Source organism: Hirundo rustica, chromosome 4 (genome assembly GCF_015227805.2).
Source record: "Hirundo rustica isolate bHirRus1 chromosome 4, bHirRus1.pri.v3, whole genome shotgun sequence".
In the NCBI taxonomy this organism is placed as follows: domain Eukaryota; kingdom Metazoa; phylum Chordata; class Aves; order Passeriformes; family Hirundinidae; genus Hirundo; species Hirundo rustica.
The window spans coordinates 73076389-73102038 of record NC_053453.1 but is presented as its reverse complement, the minus strand read 5'-3'; the positions used below and the strand labels follow the sequence as shown (position 1 = coordinate 73102038).

Below are 25650 nucleotides of genomic sequence, written 5' to 3'. Positions count from 1 at the left end.
GATGCAAAATTGGGAATTGGCTTCCAGGCACTTGCTTTTCCCCACAGGGCTCCTCAAGTTTATTTCTAGCAGTGTAAATACATACTAAGAACCGCTTGGGTTAGTCTGTCTTCTAAACTTCCCCTCATTTTTTGTGTTGATTTTTTTTTCCTCCTTTTTTTTTTTTTTTTCCTTCAGAGTTGAATTTCTTACTTTAAAGCAAGAAAAAACGTAATCAAGTGTCTTGTCAGTATTTAAATAAATATTCGGCTTGCTGCTGTCCTCACTGTTACCATACACTGTTCTGTGCTTCTCTGATTCAAGTGGAGTGGAGAGCATTTCAGGCTGCTAACAAGTCCAGCTACAATGTCAATTAGTATCATTAGATGCAGAGGATCAGTATTAAAAGCCACTAAGCATTGCTTTTAATTAGAAGAGGTGTAAGAAATACACACTTCCTCTTACTTAAACTGATGCACCAATCATTATGGTCACTTTTTGTGCCGCTCAGTAGTGAAGAATTCAGCTTGTGAAGCATTTTTCCATTTTCAGAATTTTGCTGGTGTAGTTTTTTTGAAATACAGCAGATGGCTCTATTGTTAATGGTTTTCCTTGCCTAGTTATTCGCTTTACAAGATACTTATCCATCTGAATATTTCCAGTAATTTCCTTATTTCAATATTTTGCTTTTTCTTTGTGGGTAGGCATAAAAATAAGAATTTATATGTGCTCCACATACATGCATTGAGGGCCAGGCTTTCAGACACCAACTTGCCAGAGCTGTGAGGGCCTCGAATTCCAGCTAAATTTTGTTTTATTTGTATATTTGTATCATTTTGGGGAGAAAGTGAATCCAGAGTGTAGTGGATTCAACTGAAAAACTGACTTTAGAAGTTTTTGCTGCCTCTGACCAGTTCCTCCTGTCCTTTACAGCAAAATACAGTTCCTTCAGCTGTGCTGTTAGAATTGCTTCTCACGTGCAGTTGTAAGCTGAGTTTTCAAAGAATTACAGTAGAAAATTATTCCAGAAAAGGGTTTACTAGCTTGCCGCGGGGTTTTTGATTGGTTGGCAGTGTTTTAGGGTTATTTTTTAAAATGGTCACAGCCTCGGTAATCTGAATCACTATGAACCATAAATCCTGAAGCACAAAGGATTTAGATTATATGTAATACACAGAGGTATATAATTATATAAGTAATAGATTACTATATATGGATATAATTAACATTATATTATATATTAAATGTATAATACATATGTAATTATATATAATATAAGCTATTATATTATTTGATTATATATAGTATAAACATATTATAGACATTCTATTTTAATATATATGTAATATATATGTTTATATTTTATATATTATATACAATCTATATAAGTTTCTATTGTATATAATGTAAACTATATGTCGTTTTCCTCTATTGGAGCTGGTGGCTCTTGACTCCTGTTGTCTCTGAAATAATTCTCCATGGCTACTTTTCCTTCTTTCTCCAGTAAAGTCCATAAGGGGAAAGACATCAGAATGGGAGGAGGCACACAAGGTTATCTTAAATTCTTTTAACCATGCCTTTACCAACTTGACTGATGTGCCATAAATTCTTCTGGAATATTTAAGAAGCTATTTCTGAGTGAAAGAGGCTGACATCTCTCTAAGGACAGTGAGTCACCTGGCAGGAATAATCTCTGCAGTGCTGAGGAGGACAGGATGGCAGGAGCTGTGCACAGCAGTGCCTCTGTCCCACTGCCAAAGGAGCACATGGATCCTGGAGAGCTGACTGAGACAAATGCCTAACGCTGAATCAGGGAATTTTGGGTCATTTAGAGCATCCACTGCCATTTTTTGTGCTTCTTCAGGTCCTGGTGGTGGTTTGAGTGCGTGAGCTTCTCAGGAAAACTGACTCCATTTTTGACTCTGCTCTGGGGACAGAGAGTAAAGTATTTAGTGGTGTTCTGTGTCTGGTGTATCCTTGTGTGAATCACATCCATTTCTGCAGGAGACACTCAAGTCTGTGCCTAAGCAGTGTCTTGGAATAAACAGTCCTGAGGAGCACAGATGGGGGCCTGACTCCCCCATCTACTTGTAACTCTTAGATATTTCTTCATTGAGAATTTGCAAGAAGAAATGTCTCAATTTCTTCTGGGGAACACTCAAGAAAGTGTTCTTGTACACAGTATGAGAGGTGAGCCATTTTTAAACTTCTGTTTCTTGACACAAACATCAGAAACTGCCAGGCAAGGCAGACAAGGAAGGGAAAGATGAAGTTGCAGTGGGAAAGGAATACTTCAGTAAAGTTGTTGATGGCCTAATTGCATATTTTGCTCATATATATAAGATTTTTATTCTGGAAAAGCATATTACCCAATTACAAGTCTTTTTTGTACCATGTAACAATTCATAATCATTAAGATATGCAGACCAGGAAAGAGGTGGAGGAGGTGATTAAGTAAAGGTACTTTCAAAGTGAAAACTTGATCTTTTCAAGACAAAATGACAAAAAATTTGTCATTTTATATATATCTAAACAAGTACCTTTGTAAAGAACAGTGATACATGTTCTTCTGCAGCTCTACTGGTGTATGGGCTTTAAACAATTTTTTCCATGGGTCATTAAACAATTAGTCAAATAAGTGGTGTGTGGAGATACTGACTAATGCAAACATTGAATTTAGGAAGGGAATGAGTTAGTGCTAAAACACACCGACTTCTAAAGTCTATAACACAAAAAAATCCTGCAAGTAGTAGCAGAAGGTGGCTGAAGCAATAAGGTCTCTGATTTCTAGAAGGGGAAAATTAAAGCACATTGAATATGTGAGCAGAAATGGTTTTAGATCCTTTGATGCTGTTCATTCCGAAGTGAAGAGAAATAACATGGCCAAACAGTGAGGAAAAGCTTTGTGTTGCAGTTCACAGGAGAGAGAGATGGTTTGGAACATCCCAAAATAATGCCTGGCTACATAAATCTTTTACCTCAGCTCTAAATAGGATTTTTGTCCTGGGGTTAATATTAGGGAAGACAAACTCTAAGATGCCAATAGCTGTTGTTGTTCTGAGCACTTTCTGACTTCCTGCTGCTGGATGTGGACCACTATGAACCAAAACTTCTGCCAAGTGACTGTTTCATGAAAAATGACAGACCAAGGAAACCAAACTAGCAAAACTGACTGAAAAGCAAGGCATGCTTTGCTCAAATGGAACCAACATAGGAAACAAGACTACTGAATAAGTAATAATGGTTGGCACTTAGTACTTTATATCTTCAAAGCACCTAACTGGCATTAGCAGAGTAAATCTTACAATTGCCTTGTGAAATACGAGACAAAGATAATAACAGACAAAGCAAAAGTCAAACGGAGATCAGTTGGGAGTTTCTGGGTTTGAGTCTCATGCTCAATCCAAAAATCGAGGGTGCCCCCTCAGTAGCCTGTGAGTTGTGTTATGTGTTGGTTTAATTATGTGTCTGCAACTTCAGCTGTAATTTAATGCCGAGTCATTCAGTTACTAGAGCCCAGAGCGTTTGCAGAGGAAAGGCAAGCCAAGGGAGGAGGCTTGATAAGACATAAACAAAATCTCACTTTGTGTCTCGTTTCACTTGCCTGAAGTACAACCAACCGCGCTGAGTTTGTGGTGTGTCTGTACAGGGCACGCTCTACCTGTAAAACATCCATCAGGAATCAGTGTGTCTGTCTTCTTCTGGGAGCAGCTCCTTTCTGTGGATGAGATCTGTCTCTGGACGCTCCCCAGGGGGACAGATGGTGTTCAGCTCTGCTCTGGGGGTCCAGTGTGGGGCTGGGGGCGAGTCAGGGAGCCCTTACTCTTAGGAGTGTGTGGGAAAAGCACTTAGCACTGACTGGGGACCGAGGCTCTCCTGGCCACTGCGTTGAACCTAGAGGTGGTTGCAGTTAGGGATGTATCAGGACAGTGATTATTGCTGTGGAATTACAGGAGCCGATCACTTCCCAGTCTGCTGCAGCAGATGTCCTTCATTCTGCATGGTCTGTGGTTGTTCTGCACCTTCAGAGCTCTGGTGAGCATCACTGAAAGTTTAGTGCCAAGGAACAAGCTCCAAACGCGCCGTGGAAAACCGAGATGCGGCGTGACGGTCTGTCTCAAAGTTCTGAACGATGCCACGGACTAACAAAGTGACTGAATTAGGAGAGCGAGATCAAAAGATGGAGTATCTTTAAATACAATCAGCCTAAAGGAGGTTGGAACAGAAACAAGTGACTTCATTTGTTCTGGTGCAGAATGGGGAGGAATAAAACAAAAAGGCAGCAGTATGAAAATGCAGATAACAGCATGTTCAGTGAGGCACTACAAGGATGCCCCCTTAAATGAGGTAATTGCCTACAAGCTTAACAGTGATACTGCAGCTAATCACTAGAAATAATGTAGGCATGATAGATAAGCTTGGAGTTGAAAAGTTCCAACAATGCAATCACAATATCCTCAGGTCTGAATTGCTGATGAGAGGCCATACAAAGACTAGTGTCAAAAAAAAAAAGAAAAGGGAAAAAAAAAAAGTGGATCCTGAGTAAAGCAGACCTTGAAGGAATGTGAAATGGGACTTAAAAATCTGTCTGGAGCTCAGTAATGTGTGTGTGGGGAATCAGGAGTGAAGGGATGGAAAGTGGTTGAGACAGGCTAGGGCAGGCTCTCATGAAAAGTCTTTCCAGTTGAGTCAACAGAACCCTGCATGGGTAAGTAGAGGACAGAAGTAACACTTAAGAGAAACAAAGATGTTGGGGGAAAAATAAAGATGCGAAGAGTCTGTGAAGTGAGAAGAGAGTTAGAGTGCATACAGTGCAGCCTCATTTGTTTGCAGTTTGTTAAAAACCCAGACGTGCATGCAATGGCACTTTTTGTTATGCATTTATTTATGTGCTTACTGAACTGTGTGCCTGCCTACACAGCCATATCTGAGGGGAGATCTTTATTTGGGGCCATTCATATTTGTCAGAGCAGGATGCCTGGCAACTCTACTAATTTTGTGCAAGGTCTGTTCTATTAATGGTCTTCTCCTGTAATCAGAAAATAAGAATATATACCCCCCCCCCCAAATGGAGTCAAAGAAGAAATACCAGCGTAAAACAGTGTAACACCTGTCAGCCCTGAACCTATTTGTTTGATTTTGTGTTACCCACACCACCACCTGACTTTCTCCCTCCACCATCTCCACTTACAAATAGAGGCAGTGCTCTTTCCAAGCACCACTCACCAGAAGAACACCAAGTCAGGAAGCCAGGAGATGGGTTTGAGGTTGCAGAATGACTTCCAGCATAGCATCACTTCTGACGACTCTTCTCGCCTCTCTGGTTTTCTGTGTGTAAAATTAACATTAGTGCTTTTTATAGAACCTCTGTGAGGCTTTGTAAATTAAGATATAAACAGAAGTGTGTTCCCCTCGTTAGAAGGTAGAAATTTTTGTGCCTGGGCGAGAAGATGGAAAGCTCTTGTGAAAAGTGGGTAAATTCAAATTGGGAAATGGAGCAGGAGAAGGTCTGGGTGTTTTCTGGTGGGAGCTGCTGGCTGTGATTTAACCCTGGAGGTGACAGTGGTGGTGGGAGCCAGCAGAGCTCCAGGTTGATGCTCCGTGCACTGCAGCAGGCTGGAGCAGCAGCAGGTCCCCTTCCTGCAGCTGTTCTCACAGCACTCTGCCCAAAATGTGCTTCCCAAGGGGACACTTCTGCCTGTTGTGTCGTGCTCTCCCTGCCCTGAGCAAAGTGGAATCGCAGAGGGGCAGGAGTGTGACAGCTCCTTAGAAATCCCAGGCTTGTCCTTCTCTCTGAGGAGAAGGGTTTGGACGCTGATTTCTGCTCCTTGACCTTTAAGAAAGGGTTTGTTCTTTGTTCTATTCTTCATGCTTTGGAGCTGGTTGTGAAATAGCAGGCTGCAGTGAGTGGGCAGGCGCTGACAGAGTCGGCACACTGGTGAGAGGGGTCAACCTTCTATTAGCAAATTATCCTCCCTGCCTGAGCATCACTTGGCTTTCGCTGATATTCGAGATCCTTCCAAAACATGTTAATTAAGGAATATCTAAGCGGTATACTTTCAATTTATAACAACTGATGCAGAGAGGTGAGAAAGCACCCCTGTTGGGTTAATTTTCCCCATGAATGAAACCTTGTCTCTATGTTAAATAACTTGTTAGAATTTGAGTTAAAACTTCTGAAGTTTCGTATCGCCTCAGACTCAGGAATTGTTGCACAGTGAATAGTTCCAGTCAAACATGCCAGCAAAATAACAGGGCTTCCTGGCAAAAAAACTTTGCATGTGTGAAGCTCCGGTATTGAAGGTAATGGTTTGAGAGAATGCAATTTTAAAACATGGAAATATTATGTAAAATCAAGAGATGTACTGGGTACTATTTATTTCTCTGATATTTCAGCTTTTTTTTTTTTTTTTTTTTTAATTCTGTTGGCAGCAGGTGTTAAATTCTACTGAACCAGTGAAAAATATAAATAAATAATTTACTGTACCTATCAATTATATAAAATTGGCTTATGAAATATTAAAGTATCTAAAGTAGGAACACTAGTGAGAAAATCCGATTCCTTAACAGAAACTCAATATAGATGTGGAAATAAACTGAGCATGATTTTAGGGTTGTTGGTCCTGGATTTTTTTGTTGTTGTTGCTTTTTAAGGTATCAAGGCCTAGTGGTTGTGCCTGTCTAATTTGAAGACATCTGCTCATGGCAGCAGCAATGTGGATTTAGATTTCTGAAAAGAAATGTGTTATGTGGAAAAATGCATCAGGAATACGTGATCTTGAACATTGTTATGCTATTTCAAAAAACTATGGATATTCACTCAAACATACCTTTTAATCATAAAGACACAGGGAAAAACAAAGAGTAATCAGAGATGAGCACAAACATAAGTGAAATACCACTTGAGCCATGAAAGCAGGACAAAACTCAAGAATTTTCCCATAAGGTGGGTACGGATTTTTTCTTTACCTGAATGTTAAAACCCATTGATATCAATATAAAGACATCCATGAGCCTTTATCAAACCATGTTCTGCTGGTGCTGATGCTGTGTTTTGAAGAGTTACATCACAAGGTGCAGGGAAACACTGAATAGCCCATGCTGGGTTGCATGAGCACTTTCCTCACTGAGCTGCACAGGTCTGCTCAAATGCAGATGCATTTATCACAGAATGTGCTCATTTCAATGTCTTTGGAAAGAGACTCTTCCAGCTGGCCTCTGTGGTTGCTTGCAGTGTTTTTGGTGAGTTACACAAGGAACCTGAATTTCCTTGATGGGTTCCTGCGTTACTTGGAGTCTGTCTCCCAGCCTTTCTGTGTTCCTCTGGTTCTTGTTGTTACAGCTCAGATTGTGTTGGGGAGATCTTGGAAAGAATAGAAGATATTCCTTTCTTTGGCACTATACTTTGGAATTTCATCCCCTGGGAAGTGTTCCTGATTTGGTGTTGTTTTTTTTTTTTTTTTTTTTTCAATCAATTCCTTTTCAGAAGTTGTAGTTTTAAAAGTTCAGCATCTCTCAGATAAGGCAATTTAAGATTTCTGCCTGTACTTTATAGTTACTAAAGACAGCAGCTTTTCCAGAGGTGTCTGTAGTGGTCCTCCTTCTGAGGGAATTTTTCAAAGGCCATAGTCTTCATGGCAAGTCAACAGGGATCTGACATCTGATTGTCTTTTGTACCTTTGATGTTTCTTTCCTGCTAGAATTCGGGCTATAAAGTGATTTATAAAGTTGAGCTCTCCCTAAATCTAAGAAGTAAGAAAGATTCCTCCTTGGTGATACCAGGAGCTTTCCTTGAGTATAACATCGTATTTTCATCACCTTTGCAGTTATGTTGCCAGCCCAATTTACCAGCCTATCCCAAACATCACAGGAGTGAAGGAGAGAAATCCCGTAGTTTGTCACAAAGATCTCCCAATTCATCTCTAATGGACCAAAAAGGAAACAAGAGATGATGTTCCATATTCCATGCAATCACACTGACCTTAAACTATGGGATGCAAAATTGTGAGGTTATATCTTCAAAAGCCTCCTTCCCACTGGCCCTGGAAAGTGAACCCGTGGAGAACTCAAAGGAAGCACAAAGCCAAACTCATAAATGGAGCTTTGGAGCAGAGCTGACCCCGGGATGTGGAAGCAGCTAGGTGGGGAATGATGGAGAGGGGTGAAGAGGAGGGGTGGCGTTTTTCAGCTGGCTCCCTGCTGCCACGACACCACACACGTGCTGATGATGGCTAACCAGTTAGGTTTATGTTGTACGCAGGCACTGTGTGTGCAGCTGCTCTGGATCTCAGCAAATCCAGCTTCTCAGCAGCTTGCTTGGTCGCTGGTAGCAGCTTCAAGGCAGAATCCTGCAGGAACTTCATCTGGGTGGACCCTGTGCTGTTGTAACCGTGCCATTTCCAGTGCCTGGTCGGAATTACAGCTCAGCTTTAAACCAAGCGTCCCCAGAGAGCACCGCAGAAACATTTGCTTTTTCCCTAGACGTAAAACAAAAACATCCTAGTAAAATAAACAGAGCTACTCCACACCCTTGAGCAACTTCTTGGTGAGTTCATTTGCAGGCACTTACGCAAATAATGCTTTATTCATAATGCAACTTATGCCAGTGTAATACTTTACACTTGTATTATGAAGCTGGGAGAGAAACTCAAGAAGAAACTAATATATTTTTCTTCTAAAATGTTGGAGATGGAGAAAAAAAAAATGTTAGTGAGAGGTAAAGAGAAGCCTTTAGGTTTGAAGTGTTCCTGTGCCTTTTTTACTGCCTTAAGAACACAGTTTTGCAGTGAAACACGGGAACACGCAGAGCACTTTTTCATCTAAGTACAAAAGTGCTGCAGATGAGAACAAATAATTATTAATCAGTGACACCACTGTATTTTGTTGCTCCTTCCTGTCTAATGAATGTCTTGCTTGTGAAAGACAGCAGCAGGAGAGATCTGAGATTATTTGAGGGGAATTTTTATACAGTGGAAGGCAAAGGAAAGATAAGAACAGAATCAGTTAAAGTCAGGAGGCAACTAATGTGGCTTTTGAGGTATCAGTGATGCTTTTTGTATTATTCATGGCACTGACGCTTGTATGGCTTGCAAGTTTTCTACGTTTTCATTTGCTAAATTAGGTGGGACATCACATAAAGAGTAAAGTAGTCAGTGAAATGTGGAAAGATTGAGATCATCACCATCATGCAAAGCTTGCAGATGCCTTTCCGCAAAATGTGGTTAGCTACAGCCTTGATTTTTATGTTAATTTACTAGTGAATAATTTAAAAAGACCTGTTTACTTTTTAATAAAAAGGAAAGATATAAATTGGCTGAGTGTTCCTAATGTTACTTACAGCTGCCATTGAGCAGATGTTAGGGATTCTTAGTGGTAGGCTAGACCAAAATAAGTTTTATGAATAAACAAACAATTTCTTCTTACTACCAACTCTTTCAGGCTGATTCTCTCCCAAATTCACTGTGAATGGCTTTTTAAAGTCTCCTCATAAATAATTACCTTTCTTTGGCACTTTTTTCTAGGCACTTGGATTTTAATTACAGTGATGAACTGTTTTAATAAGTTGTTAAATAATTTTATCTTTCTAGGAGTGAATCCATTTTCTATTTCTCTTTGGCTTCATCAGTTCCTGGGACTTTAATCCTTTTAATTCTTGCTAATTCACTTTATAAATTCACGCTGGAGAAGTAAACAGCACGCAGCAGCATCGCCTCCTTTTGAACTCCGTGCACGTACACCCACCTCAGCTTGCTGGTTATCAATGGTCTCCTGTTACTAGTAACCATTTTGTTTAACTCAGTCATTTGGATCACAGCAAGTATGAAAAGAGAGGTAATTAAATGCAGACAATGTGTTTTTTGCTTTGGGCTAATGTCTGGGGGCCTTAATGCCCTCCACGGATACGAGCACAGTTCGTAGATAAGGGCTATGTAACACGGCTGTGCTTCACCCCAGAACAGCATCTTCCGATGTAAATGCTTATCAGACACCTTTGGTGTGGTTTGATGTCGGGAAACGCTGAACACAGAATTTCTCCTGGCTTTTCTTTTGCCGTTTGTGCCAGAAGGAAAGGTGCAGGCAGGGTGGTCACGCTTCCCAGTGCCTCTGCGGTTGGCACCTGACAGCTGAGCAAAACACAGGGGATGTGCTGCTTGACCACCTCTGTTTCTGAACATCTGAGTGAAGAAGCCATTGACACCAGAGTGAGGCTCAGAAATATTTTACATAGATTTTTTTTGTTTTGTCCTTTTTTTTTTTTTCTCTCTAAGAAAGATGTAAAATGCGCTGTCTCAATGAATAGTGGCATTTAATAACTTGCCACTAAATACCTATGAGGAGATATATATATATATATATACACATCCAGCACAAAGAGAGTTTCATAATCCATTTCTTTGATTCACAGCATTTCAGCAAAAAGGGTGGAATGCCAAAGTTCAAGGTGATAATATATATTTGGTGTAAGTGTTTAAAAATGTAGAACCTATCTATAAAATGTAGATTTGAAGACTGGAATATCGTCTTTCCTTTGCCAGTGGACTGGTGAAATCAACATTTCTCTGTCGCTTTCAATTTTTTTTTTTTTTTTTTTTTTTTTTTTTTTTAACCAAAACTCATGCAGTTGTTTAATCAGATCATTGGAGCTTTTGGTTTGAGATGCTCACCATAATTGCAGTCTCTGGTAAGATCAGCACACAGGCTGTTGACAAAGGGAGGTAGAGAAACAATCCCCTGGCATTTTAAATACCTTTTTTTGAGTTGCTCCCTATTTGTGATGGTGCTTGCTGGTCTTTTTTTATTTCCCTCATTCGAGTAGGGCTCGGTGGATGTTCTGCCAGAAAAGTCTGACTGAATTTATCAGCAACACACCTTCATAAAGCATCCCTTTGAAATAAAAATGTTAGTTTTGCCATGTGAGCATTGTTAATAATGCAGTGGGAGGAAAAAAGGATTTCTAAAAAAAAACCAGAAGTGTCTTTCCCTGACCACCAGCAGAGAGGTGCCTCCTGCTTGGAAGTGTGGCTGCACAGTCAGGGGTTTTGGTTGTTTTTTTTCATTGAAGGGAGCTGGCAGGTTTTTTGGTATTCAGGCTGCCTGAAGAGTTGGAAGCATTGCAAAACAACCCTACTGACAGAAAACATCTGTCTGTACCTGGGAGTTCTCACCTACGCTGCAGCCTACACAGTTTTGCACTTTTGCCGAATGCCGAATTATCAAGGTGGGGAAAGAAAAAGGAAACACTCTGAGGGGCAAAATTTCCTGAAAAGTGAGAGCTTTAAGTAAGATTGATGCTCTTTAAAAACAAGCATTGTGATGTCTTATATGTATAGGTAAGGCCATCCAGAGTGTTAACCTTTGGGTATTTGTTGCATCAGAAGAATCCAGGAAGTCCATGATAGATTCTGTGTGTTTGCAACTTGTTGAAGATGTTTGAGTGTCCTAAGAAATAAGCTGAAAGTGCCTCACATTTTCCTGGTAATCACCCAAGTGGAATATTCATCCTTCTATGCAAGCCCTCAAGAAATCTGTTCTGCCTGATTTGTAAGAGCCAGGTGGCAACAAACAGGTCGCAGATGAGTCTGGTGAGCTCTGGCACCTTGTATTTTTTTGTTTTTCAGGCAAAGCCAGAAGCCAAAACATTGACCCTTCCAATTGCTCAAGGAAAATACCTTTGATCCTGGAAATCCCCCTGAAGCCTTCAGCTGTGCCAGCTGCCTTTGATTGTAGGGGACAGTGTGGAAGAGGGGCTGTTGATGCTGTTTGTCCTCTGCATGACAAAGAGGCTGGATGCTGGATGGATTCTGACTGTGGCACTAAGACATGGACTTTTAAACCTCGAAAATTAATCCTGCCTTTCTCTGGGTTAGCGTAGGAACAGAATCTTAAACTGCTTTTAACATCGAGTGTTGAAAAAACACTCAAAATGACATTGAAGTGTCATGATTTTGGCTGTATTATGGATGGTGGATTTTTAAAAATCTTTAAAATTCATAGCACCTTCTTGATAAAGCAGACTGATTTTCTGCTTGCTTTATTCAGTGTGGAGCATTTCCAATTTGATTTTAAACAGCTATTTCTTCAATTTGAGTAATTTTGTTACAAGCTAATAGACAATACCTAAGTGTACCTGAGATTTAATGTTAGCATATTTGTTTCAAAGTTGTTATCAACGTTAAAAAGCACAAAGCTAAATGTAGTTGCTAAAACGCGGAATGCAATATGCCGTTGCTGTGGTTCTAAGCCATCATGCATATTTATTATTTTCCTCCAACTGCAATTGCTATTACTGGTAGATATATCAGGGTTTTAGCCTCAGTCTGTAATATGTCATGTCCAGGACAACATTTGGAGAGGCTGAGATGTATTGATCCAAAACCAAGAATGCCAAGAGGGAAAAAGCCTGACCTAGACCAGTGCTGTTTTAATTATATCACGGTTTAAGCTACTTTATCATTGTTTAGCTTAATTTAAGTGCGAACAAGGCAGTGATGCAATGCATTTCAGTGTTTGTGAAGGAAGCTTAAAGGGGGAGGTTTTCAAATTCCCAAATCCACGGCCAGAGCTGTGCCACCAGCACTGCCTCCTGCCCTGGGTGCACCGTGCTGCACTCTGGAGCTGTGCAAGGGAGGTTTTTACTGTTGTCTCTTGTATTTTGGATCTTTCCCCAAATCAGGAGCATGGCAAAAAAATGGCCCACAGAATGTCTTGTGGAGGAAATTGGCACTGCAAGTGGGTAAGCTGAGAGGAGGTCTGATTTTTCCCAGTGGTAGCAAGGTTAGGATTAGGTGTTGGGATGCCTTGATTTATTTCTTCTTTCTGCCTTTGGCTGGCCACGTGTCATGAGGCAAACTGCTTCAGCAGTTCCAGTGGTGCCATCTGCAAAAAGAAATAAGGTTAATGTGTGTCCTGCACTGTAGCAGCCCTGAGTGCAGTATGTGGTGCGCCCTTTTAAAGAAGAAAAAATGGGATCCCAGTAAAGAAACAGGAGATTTAACAAGCGGATAACAGTACAGGAATTCCTGAAACTTCCTTGTCGTCCCAAGACAAGTCACTCCTGCTGCTTCCTCCTTGGAGAGGAAGAGGAATGGCTGTTCCAGCAGCACATAACTGCCTGGACTCCTGCACCCTGGCATGTCCCAGCACTGCTGGTGCACGGCAGTGCGGGGAGGTGACTGGGAGCATCTTTCCCTCTGGGCTTCAGTGTGGCTCCAAGCCAGGTGCCACCAGTGGCAGGGATTCCAGCTGTGCTCTTTGGATCTGGAGCACATCTGTCTCATTTTATCTTCTTTTTTCCAGGGTCGGGATTGAATGCTCAACACAGTATTTCTTATTTGGGCTCAGATGTTTATTAATTCTTATCTATATTACGGTCTCACAAACCATGAATTCTACCGCACTTCAAGCTAACAAACTAAAAATGGAGCGTTTCTCTCTCTCTACAAGGCCTTTTAAGGATAAACTGTCCAATTAAGAGATGACGCCTAAATTATTTTTACTTTTAACCCAATAACCAACCACCCATGGCCCACAATGTGGATTTTTCTATCCAATTACAAAATCCCACCCAGACCCATGAAGAAGGACTCAGCCTCCACCCTAAATCCTCCATCTTGCTTTATATCTATTACTGTATTCTAAAGCCCTAAACTCTGAGTTTTCCACCCTGTGATATCACACACTTCTATTCAAACTCCACACCCATAATCCCAGTGCTGTCACTCAATTTTGGAAGCCTTCTCCATGGCCTCATGTCAAATGCAGTGTTTGCTTGGGGGTCAGAGCCTGGCAGCACAGAAAGCCTGGAGTTCTCAGTGCCCAGGGTTCCAACACATGTCAATTATTTATCTCCTCTTTCTCCATGCCACGTAGGGATTGGATTGGAAGGAATGCTCTAAAAATAGCAAGTGCCTATGCTATTGTGTGTGTGGCTCTTCCTGCTGAACCTTCTGAAGGAGGATTTTAAATGAACACACAAGAAATTAATACTAATTAAGTAATGGTATTCTGTGGAGGCCTGTGGTAGATGCTGCAACAGTGCATTAGCAAGCTGTGCATGACCCAGCATTGCTGAATTCTTTCAGACATCACCTACAGGGAATTTTGCATAAGAATGGACTTGATAATTTGTCCTTTGTGTGCATGTATAAGTGTTCCTGAGGGCATCGTGTGGCCTGCAGAACCCCTGCTGCTGGAGGTGCTGTTCAAGAAAGGGAGCATCCATTCTGAGTCTTGGGAACCAAGCTGGGATGGTGGGATGGGTTTTCAGAAGGTTGTCCTACTTGTAAACCGACATTAAACATGGAGCCCCTACGACGGGATTTTTACTTTTTTTTCCCCTCCCTCTTTGCAGGCACCTTTTCGAAAAGAGTTGCAAAGAATGGGCAGTTCTCAACAGACCGAGTTATAAACCATCGTTTTTCAGCGGTAGCTGAGACACAGGCATGTGAAAACACACACAGGCACCTCACCAAGTGTTCTGGCAGTGTCGCCTCATGGCATGGAGCTAAAGCTTCCTGGTGGGCCACTGCTAAAGTGAGCTGTCACAGCTTTGCATTCTCTCCTCCTGGATGGCAAATTTAAGCTAAAGGGGGATGTATTTTATCTTGCTGCTGGAGCAGGATAAGGACGTGTAGGTGGGACAATTAAGGATGAGGATGTGTAAGTGGGACAATTAAGGATGACTCAACTGACAAGAATTAGCTGCTACATTAGCCTTTTATATCTTGCCCTGCCTCTTATTTTCAGAGGGTTGTTAACCTGGTCACCCCTAGTAAAGCTAATTGTGTGTGAATCTGAGGACCCTTAGGTTGGATGCTCATAAAATAGAAAGATGACTTGCTAATGGGACTTCATGCACGGTTCTATTTTGTCACTGCTGCCTTGTCAGCAGAAACAGCAGGTGGGTTTGCAGGTCCTCTCCGAGCAGAATGCCACTTTTGGCAAAAAGTCCTGGAAGTCTTGGAAGGATGAGCGTTCTCCCCGTGTCACTGCATGTTGTTATATCTCAGTTGTAGCAATGAAGATACATTTGTGCTCGTTGCAAATACTTACAGAGTAGCACGGCATAATTGTCCCTCTGCAAGCATCTCTCTCTAAACTGTTGTTTAAAACTCCCAGCCACAATCTTTGCTCTTTATTAAGACCAAGGCAGCGACACAGAGTCTGTAGGTATCAGGAGATAATCATTCCCCAAGGGCATTTGAAACACTTCACAACCAAAAGGTTGTGAGTACTCCACGATTGCTCAACGGCTTATTATACCTTATTGCTTAATTGTGGAATCAGAGTGTGTTTCCTGGATGCTGTCATCTGAATGAGATTCTCCACTTCTCGTGCTCCGCTTCAATGTTACGTGGACTGGAAATCTCTGTAGATGTACAGGATAACCATAGGGCAAGCCACTTCTGGAAGCTCTTCTGACCTTTTGGGAGACCACAGCATTCATAAACGAGGCTGTGGATCTGGAAGAGGAAAAAATGTAATGGACTTCCTCTGAAGTGAGTGGCCTGTTTGTGTTGAGCCCTTGACCTTGGTGTTATTGCACCCTGTTCTAATGAGCCGAGCTCATCCCACCTCCCTGGTTCAGTGAGTTTCACATGACTTGCTGCCTTGAAAGGAAATGTACTCTTGTGGCTTCACACTAGAAAATAAAAGTAGAAAGAGTAGTCTTCTCCAGGCTCACCGGGCCTAGGAATCTACCCTGAATAACTGATTTAGTAAAATCGTGGATTTAATGCTTCACTGAATCATGTCATCTACTCTAAGGAAGGGGAAAGCCATTCAGTGTGTATTTTAGCCTTAGCCTTGATTTTTTGGAGTGTATTCACTCACGGGAAGATGGGCAATAAAACTCAGGTTTCTGAATCATCACCTAAATTTCCAGGTGAAACTCCTTCTGGACTTAATTCCTTGAACTTGTTCTTGGAAACTTGAATAAGAAATAGACTGGGCGAAACTCCTTTATTATCACAAGGTTGGCGTAAAATTTGCTTAATGGGCTGCCTTTTATGGCAGCACTTGATTTTCAAATCCCCCTTTTCTTTGCTGAAATCCAAACATTAATAGCACCTTCCACCTCTCTGTGCTAGTGTTAGTCCTCTGTCTCCTGCAAGAGGCTGCCTGCAGTCCTGCTAGCAAGCTCTTGTGTCATAAAAGGAATTTGTTCGGGAAATAAAAATGTATTGTTTTCATTGTTAGAGGATGCTACTAAATTGGCTGTATGTTTGTCTAATAATCACATCTAAAGCTGATTATTCTCGTAATAGCCTTAAGATATTATTTAAAAATAAATATATAAATGCACAACTTTTGTACTAATACTAGTTTTTAATCTCTTCATGTTTCTGTGAAGTCTGAATGAGATTTTCAAAATTGAATAATAATTTGATCCGTTAATCTTTTGAAGCTAGTAATTTTATTTTCCCCTCTTTGCAGTCTCTGAGGCTCGCAAATGAATAGAGCTTCATTACTGGAGTCTGCATTTAATAACCATTATCCATTATCTTGTAATTAAGACTCCCTGTAACGAATCATGAGGACAATGCAAAAATACATAGTACATTTCTTTAATGAACTGGAAAATGTTCATCTTGTTCTATTTAGTAATGAGTTGCTGAATAGTCGTTAAATCCACTGGAGAATAGAACTAGATGGATTTTGAAGACTATCTTGAGTTTGTGGTTAATCTATTAGAATTAAAATTTCATCTTCTATTTTTATCAACAGCTGATTAGAAGTCATTCTGTTTGACCAAATTGATTAGAAGACCATATACAAGGGCAGCTGTTGTTTAATGAAAGTTTTTAATGAAACTGTACCATAGAGACTTGTAATTATAAGACTTCTAAAAGCTTTGACTTACCTTATAGCAGAAAAAATGAGAAGTATTGCACTGAAGGACTTTAAGTGCTACATTTCGAAAGGGAAATTAAAAAATATAATTTGGTGATGCTGAGGTTTCACTGGCACTGCTCCTTGTTTTAATGTGACTATCAGATGTCCGTAGTGTCTCTCTGGACGGGGGCAGCTCTGAAATGTGCAGCTCACTTGTGTCTCCTGTGTGCTCTGCTCTTTGCAAAGCTCTATCAACTATTAATTGCCTCTTTTGCACTTTCTGTGGAGTTGGAGTCTTTCTTGCAAATAGCTGTTTCTCTCCAGAATGGAAGCTGTCACAGGAGGGTGCAATTGAATGGTGCCTAGTCAGGAAGCCTACAAAGAAAACTATGGTCCTGGAACCCCCAAAGTTGGTCATACCATCTGATTGCGTCTAGAAGCCACAGAAACGTGGCTTTGTGCTGCCTTGCCGTCAGGCTGAGACCCAGCTGCGTGCCCATCAGCTGTGCCATCAGCAAGGCACTCTCTGGAGGGTGCTGCAGCTCACAGAATGCAATCAAGGCAGCCCCTTACTTGGAGCCAGTGCCGAAACTTCCCTTCCTTACTCCAGGGGATGTTGTAGAGGCATCATCATTCACATAAGAGACAAAACGGACCCCAAGCCAAATTTGAAGTGGAAGCAGATGCAGTTCCAATTGACTTAAGTGGATGATGCACTACTACATGATGTTTGAATTATCCCTCTTCTTCTCCCAATTACTTTTGATAATTAATGATCCCACAGTACACCTTTTCTAAGAAGTAGGTTCCTAGGGGTGAAGTGCGTCCTAATGAAATTAAAGAAGTTTTGTCATTGTGTTCTGTCAGTGCTGGCTCATGCACTGGAAGGCACATTGGGTTTTTGTTAGTTTCTCAGCTTTTTGTTACACTGTGCTTCAGGATTTCTTTTCAGCCGAGGCAGAACAGCAAGAATACACAAGAATGTTACACAATGTTAAGACAGGCAGTGGAGAATATTATTCACTAGTGAGAGAACAGGAAAAAAACAAGCCAAGGCTAACTCTTGTTCTTTAAAGAACATAGATGTTTTGACCTTGTTACTGCATTAAATCAGGATGTGGATATAAGTAGAGTAACTTGCTGTGCTACAATTGTGAAATGCATAAAAGGGGAGTTTTCCCTTGGCTTACAGTATTACACAGCTGGTTTAGTAAACACATATGAGCTATCTTTCCCTTCCCCTAAAAACAGCTGCAGGAGATACAATAGCAGACTGTCAGACCAAGTAGACGCGAAGTTAAATTAAAAAAAAAACCTGATGAAAATCATTTCTATTCTCAAAGATCGTTGTGGAAATACTACAGGGTTGATTTATGTACAACACAGGGACGCACATGCAACGGAACGTTTCGGAATTGCTGTGAAGCAGGGGGACATCTTTGGGGCTCTGAACCTGTGTATGCAGAGGGACTCTTGCTCCGAAACTGCTATAAAACATTCTACTTCCTTTTCAGGTTCTGATTTCATAAAGACATCTACAGGAAAGGAGGTGGAAAATGCGACCTTTCCCGTTGGCATAGTCATGATGCGAGCCATTAAGGAGTACTACTGGCAAACTGGCTACAAGGTAGTTCTCATTTCCTTGGCAGAAATCAGCCAAACAGGCTCACTCAGAAAGAAATAAGAATGTAAGAAGATTGATTTGCTAATATTAATTTTTTCTCTTTTTTTTTTTTTTTTTACTTTTGTCGTTTCTCCCTTGAAGAACTGTTGCTTCATTCCGTAAAAGCTCGTGCCATCAAAGCGTTCCCTGCTGCGTCTGGATTTGAGTTTTGTTTCACCATTTAAGTGGCCATGTCCATCACTAATGGGGCTGACAGTGGGTGACATAAACCTCAGCAGAGCCCTACAAACGTAGAGCCATCGAGTCTGCCCTGTGTACACAGCGCTATTTTCTGATTTTGTCCTGGCAACCCAAAGGACACATTTTGCTCTTTCCTCCCTTGCCAGAGAGGCTTTCCAAAGGGACAAAGAGGCAGATCCAGTTGAATCCCATTTCCCGGGATGGAAGGAAAGAGAGAGGGGACAGGGATTGGAAGAATATTATGTCCTGGTACTTAATGTTTATCAATCAGGTGACTGAGGTCAGTGGAGAAACGGGGAATGTACAGCAGATCCAGTGATGAACCGTCTGTGCATTCATCCTTCTGCTAAAACATTGAGAAAGGAGGAGATTTCCAGGGGGGCTTAAGCCACCTCTCACTTCCTTTTTCCGTGGGCAGGTGGGGGCTGCCAGTTGGGTCTGGTGCTGCTGTTCAGCGGTGGGCTTTTGGACTTTATCCTCACCTTCAGCAGCAGGGCAGGAAGCCACATCTCTGGCTAAGAGCCTCTCCCCATTTCTGGCCACCCTTCCCTCCTCTCCAGCTTCTCCTCCTGTCCCTTCTGCAGGTGACCTTGCCAGGTGCAGTGTCAGGACATGGGGTGAGCAGTGGGCTGGGGGCTGAGATGCCTTCAGGGGCTGTGGGAGCCTGAGGAACGTGTGACACCAGGTTGGAGGTGTGTCCATCCACTCTCTGGAGCCATCTAGACGAGGCCAGCGCGGATCCCTGGGCCGCCCCCACTCCTCCTTCCCCCTCCTGCCTCTCTCTCTGCCACACAGTAGTTGGAGCAGCTCCAAGGGTTGTTTCTGTGGGAGCACCAGCAGTGCCATCACCCCTGGGGCCAGCAGCTCCCCTGGGCACCCGAGCTGTGTGCCACACGCTGGCCCCAGCTGCACTAGCGTGGCTTTGCCCCCCTAATTGGATATAAATGTTGAATTCACCTTTTGCTTTCAGAGGAGGCGTTCGTGGCATGAGATGTGCTGTTAAGAGGAGGAGCTCGTGTCCGTGAGCACGCGTGTGTCGGCGAATTAGATGTAAACTGACTTCATGCGCTTTTATTAACCCAAGACAATATTATCGGTGGCAAGAAATTTCTAAATGGTTTCTTTAGCAAACTAATTTTGCTGCTGTAGGGATGCTTTCCGGCGAGGCGTTGCCTGGGAAAAACAGGTTAATACAGAAATTAAACTTCTTCAAGGGAAGGAACAAGTTGCAGAGTAACATTTATTGACTGATAAGCTGTGGTGGTGATATGAAAAGTGTGCAATATAATGGGAAATAATCTTTTCCTGTCATTATTGAAGGACATACATAAATTGGTTTTTCTGTTGGGAAAACCCCCAATCCAGAAAAACTTATTACTTTTAATAATGTAAGGTGAAGAGAAAATTCTTGAGGAGATGAACTTATTAAGCAAAATAATGAAATGCCGTGAAACAGCAGGAAAGTGGTAGCTGGACTTTGTACTGCTCTTGAATTAAATTCCAACCCCCCCTTCCTTTTTACCTTTTTATGGCAGTCAGATGTGCAGTTTGGAAAGCTGGTAAATGGAGGAGAGGACAGGCTTGTCTTTGTCAGCTTTTTCTGCAAAGAAAAGAGCTTTCAGAATCTGCTGAAAGGGGAATGAATTCTGAATGATGGTTTTAACTCTCTTATTAACTCTGTTTCACTTGTTTTTGCCACAGATTATCCCAAAGAGACGTAGTATTTCTAGGAAGAGATCTAAATTCAAATTTCATCAGGATTTCTCCTCCTGAGGGAAGGCACATTCCAACTGTTTCTGTTTATTATCTAGAAGATGCTTTTCCAGTTGCTGGGCTTTGAATTCTTTTTGGAAATCTAACGTTAGCAGATGCATGCATACACTCACACATCTATTTGTCCATCCACAAAAACACAGTCTTGGTGGTTTGGATTTACCAAGCTTTTCCTGCTTTTGTTCCTTTTAATCTTATTGGAAATATGCCATTATCACAATGCTCCGGCGTGAGAGAAGGATTTGTTCTGTGTTTGTTGGTCCTGAAATCACTGTATAAAAAAGATTACCAAACACATTTAAAAACAGATACTTTCTGCTTCCACTTTTATATCCATAAGGCACAAAGAAATCCTCAGTGCACTGAGGTTTAGGGAGCTTACACACCAGAACCAAAATGATAATTCTTGCAGAATGTGAAGGTTGATGGCAGAAGGAAACATGGGAAGAATCACTGTGTGCTACGTGTTGTTCGGATTTACCTTTTTGTTTTTAATGCAGGAAGAATTTTTCCTGATTCTCCTTGCTTTTCAGGAGTTTAGGTAGCTGCTACAGGCCAACATTTTGGCATTTTTGATGAGGGATTTGATGGCTGAGCGTCACAAGCTCTGTCTCAGGACGAGATGTGTTTAAATGACACATTACCAAAAGATTGGCATCAGGGGTGTGTGCCAAGTGCACAGCAGGTCCATCATGGCATTCAAGGCATGCTTTTACCTCAAAGATAAGTTTCATTTGGTGATTGTGCCTTTGCAGACGTGGCAGTTCGGATATGACACGCATCCCACACCGAGGGGATGGAAGCACGTCCAGCCTGTGGCATGGGACAGAGGTTCTGCAGTTCCTGTGGAGCACAGAGCTTTCAATTTCTTGATAAAGACAGACATAATTTAATTCCCATTTGGACAATTTTAGTGAAAACTAAACCTCTTATAGCTTGGAATGTACAGCCAAATCATGTTTAACTTGTGCTGCACAGAGGTTTGATTTTCACTAAAATTTGTACACATGAATTTTCACTAAAATCACGTACACATGATTTTTTATTTTTGAAAAAACACAGCCAGCTCTCACTGCTGTCCACGAGTCAGCCACCTCACGTGCAGCATTTTTAGTTATGTTTTTGTTGTGTATCTGTTGTTCTGTATTTGGAATTAGACTGGCAGTAGGTGATGATGACATGGGCACTGTGTGATTGTGCAGATATCTGGGATATCTGCACTGTGGGATTATCTGCAGATATGACTGGGATATGCAGATATCCCACTCTTGCCTAAATCCCTGGTACTAGAGGCAAAGTACTCCCGTTACACCTCAAGCCCAGCTCCTGAGAAAGCATACAGGGGTCAAAAGTACTGCTCCCTCGGGATGAAAACGTTATCTTTGGCTAATGGCTGAGGCCTGATAGCTCCCAATGCTAGCCCAGACCTTGTCCTGTTTGCAGCCAGGTCCTTACCAGGTAGAGCTGTTACCTCACAGGCACTTTGAGACAAACATTGATTGCTCTTCTAGGGTTGCTGATGGATGAAAATGTGTGTTGCACTTCTTTTATTTATTATTATTATTATTATTTTCTTTTCTCTCTCTCTCTAAAGGTTGGATTTAAGCCTGCAGGGGGCATTAGGACAGCCCAAGAAGCTATTACTTGGCTGATGCTGGTGAAGGAGGAGCTGGGAGTGCAGTGGCTGACACCAGAGCTCTTCCGCCTGGGTGCCAGTAGTTTACTGGGAGACATTGAGCAACAGGTTGGTTGTTGGCAGCTTACAGCCCCTGCAGAACAAAAGTGATCCTTCTAAACGTGCTGGCTCACTGCTTCTGCAGAAATGGAACCTCCATCTAACTCATTGTCAGTGACAGGTTCGCTTCCAGCTCAGTATTTAAGTTGGAGCTGTCGTTACAGACTCCCGTGTTGGAGCAGCTGACCGTGGTCTAGGCTGTGTTTGCAGTGTAAAATTTCACAAAATTTGGGCCAAAAGGGCTCAGTTTGTGCACGTACAGGGCTTTCTCAAATGCATGGCAGTGCTCTGCCCTTCAATCCCAGCTGTGACTGAGCCTGGCAGACCCCTTGTGTCCCTGTGCCACAACTCCTCAGGGTGCATTTCCATCCTGGGGAGAAAGTCACATCTCATCCTACATATGGGTGCTGCTCGTAGAGCATTTATTACATGTTGGTTGTTTCCTGGGGAAGAAATTCATAGGGGGAGGAAAGATTCTGACCTCTCTATCCATGATCTACATGGGTGGCAGAGGGTATCAACACCAAGGGATGCAGTGTAATTGGGAACAGTGTGGGGTCATAGGAACTACCAAAATATCAAGGCTTCTTTATTACCAAAACATAAAGGCTACCTTTAACCAAGAAAAATACCTGAGAGTCATTATCCTGTCTGTGCTGCTGGGAAAACATGAGGTATAGGGGATTTGGGGGGGGACAAAGGCACCAGTCTTTTCCCTTTCCTCACCTTTCCTAACAACAGAAGTACTGACATGCTTTAAGAAATGTTTTAAGAACAGCTGAGAGGTGTCAGGTTAATATTCATGACTGCTGAAAACCCCTGGCTCACTCCTGCAATGAGAATAATATTGTCTTGCTCCCACTGCCTCACTCTTGACCTAAAATTATGTCTCTGGTTATGAGAGAGCAGCGTGAGCTTTCTCTTTGCCATCACTGCTGGGTGTTAGAACACAGCCAGTGATTGTGTTGCACCCTTTGTTCTGATTTCTTAAGGGTTGTACCTTTTATCTGCCAGGGCTTGCACAAATGCCCCAGCCATGACCAAAGCTCTTGCTGTTCTATGCTGTCTAAAAACACGGAAGATAAAATGTGCCAGTCATTATATTCAATAAAACAAACGTACTGAAATAGTCAGAGCCAGATAACAGAGGAAATCATTGGCTTCTACCTGGCTCTTCTTGAAATCTTAGTTAAGAGAAATGAGAGTCTTTGCTTTTTACTTTGTCTTTCTGAACACAGCAGCAAGAGCCCTCAGTTCATATCCTACAAACAAATATTAAGGGATATTGCATCATATTTTATGCACACACACAAATATCTATCATCCTCATCTGGCATGCCTTTAATTTGTTACTTCCTTGACACTTGCAGCTTTATAGAGTCACATATAATTCCATCATAAATTTTCTTTTTTTTCTTGCAGATTTTCTATCATGTGACTGGCTCTTATGCACTTCAGCACGAACTGGCGATGGCTTAGACACAAAACCAACTCAGGATTACTTTCACAAAAGAGGTCTTTAAGCAAACAGCATTCAGAAGTCTTCTGACAACCAAGCGCACATGATAGAATTAAAGGCCTAATTCTCCCTTCTTCATATTTTATGGTATTTAAAAATATGCTTAAGTCTGCTGCTTGTACTTGATCCAAAAAGCAGAAAAAAAGTGGCATTTCTGAAATAGTTAAATAGTTAATACATACAGATTTGCAAAGTTAATCTTGCAAAGTTCCTCAGACCAGCCTGAAAAGCTCATTAATGGCAACACTGAAATGCTATGAAAAAGATTTAGGTGGCCTGGTAACACTTTGCAGTCGCAGAATATGAAATATCTATGGAATGTTTCAGATTGCTAATTAAGAGCTACCAATCTTGGAATGGATTTCCATTGACCTCAGACAAAATCTCCTGGCACAGATGTGTTGCACTATTAATTGTTCTGTTGATTCAGTTTCAGCCATTGTAACGGGAAAGAAGAATGGAACTTGGCTGTTGATTCTCTTTTATAAAATGTCTTCTGTAGGGGAAAAAAAAAAAAAAAAGCAACAAGACCTCTTTTTTTTTTTTTTTTTTTTTTTGTATTTTCCCCCCCAAACTTGGGCACAGACATCCATATTTAGGCCCTTGAATAAAAGTGGCTTGATTTCTAGAACAGCTGAGTATCCACAGTTGCTCCTGAAGTTAATGGGAGCTCTGGGTGATCAGAACAACTGAAAATCAAGCAGTCTCTATATAGGTGCCTAACTATGCATTCAGGGGCCTATTTTTAGGCATTTCACTCTTAAAATTTTAGTCTAACTTGCTTAGAAGCTCCAATTCCTGTCTCCTGTCATTTTCAAACACATTCATGCAAATCTTTCCATTTTAATGTGGGGGGGTTTTCGACTGTCAGTTTGCAGGTGTCACTGCTAGGCTGGCTGAACTTCAGCTTTGCCATTCCAAAAGAAAATACTTCTTCATTTTAAAGATGACCTGATTTGTGTCCTATAGGGGGTTTAATGCTTTAATGTTTAAAAAAAAAAAAAATTACTTTTTTTCAGAGCGCATTAAGAACAATACCCAAATCACCAACACCTTTTGAATGTTGGGCTGGAGCTAGTAGATTCATTATATCAGAACTGCATTCTGCTCACTAACCAGAGTTGTACTAAAAACTTAATTATCATCATGACTAGTCTCACTGACTTAAGTAGGTCTCATCATGGAAGTAAGAGGAGGAGGAGGATTTTGCTGTAAATCAAGCTGCAAGGTGCATTTATTACAAAGAGATTTATTATAAAGATAATAACTCTGTTATTTATCTGACTATACCACCTGAATCACCAGAGTGCTACAAAACACCTTGGACAGATAGGAAAGCTGATTAGGGGGGAAAAAAAAAAATCAAGAAAAAGAGCATATACAGAAAGCAAAATCCTATATGAAGTGCTCAGGATTAAAAATGGGCCTTAATTTCTCAGGAAACAGTTCATCCAAGGCTTTCAGTCTTTTTCTGCTTTAGGTCTCAACACAGAAGGTGAGGCTGAGCTGTGACTCTGTTCTCACGTTTGCTTACCTGAAAATGTTTACCCATTTCTACCAGGAGTTTTCCTCCTGATTTCACTGCCAGTTCCATCAAGGAGAAATCCAAGTGCCTGTCTGCTTACAGAGGGGAAAATTCTGCTGCCGAGCTTTCAGAAATACAGGGCCTCTTATAAGAAGTCAGCTCCCACCAGGTTTTTAGCCAGTCTGACCCTCTGCTGTGCCCTCCCAGCCACCCCACGCTAGATTAACTGCTCAAGCTCTGTAAATGTTACTAAATGTTAAAAATGTCCCTGCTTTCACAGCGGGAAGCAATGCCACTTGCAAACCAAACTTTTTTTGTTGTCGGTTGTCTTTCGGACAATTAGGGTGAAGGTAGAAGCTGTATTCTTTTGGAGATGCTTTAGTTTCTAGGTGGAGGACTCTGTGTAGTTCCTTAAAATCAAT

At 41.6% G+C, this 25650-nt stretch overlaps 1 protein-coding gene across 1 annotated transcript in view; it reads left to right on the top strand.

Annotated features, from left to right (window-relative positions):
• DERA (deoxyribose-phosphate aldolase) overlaps positions 1-23806 on the top strand; it is a 43698-nt gene extending 19892 nt beyond the window's left edge. The window contains exons 7-9 of the mRNA XM_040063325.2: positions 18327-18439; positions 22044-22193; positions 23607-23806. Of these exons, the coding sequence (XP_039919259.1) occupies positions 18327-18439; positions 22044-22193; positions 23607-23663 (320 nt within the window). The 3' untranslated portion in view covers positions 23664-23806. The remainder of the gene's footprint in view (positions 1-18326; positions 18440-22043; positions 22194-23606) is intronic.
• Positions 23807-25650: the final 1844 nt, after the last annotated feature.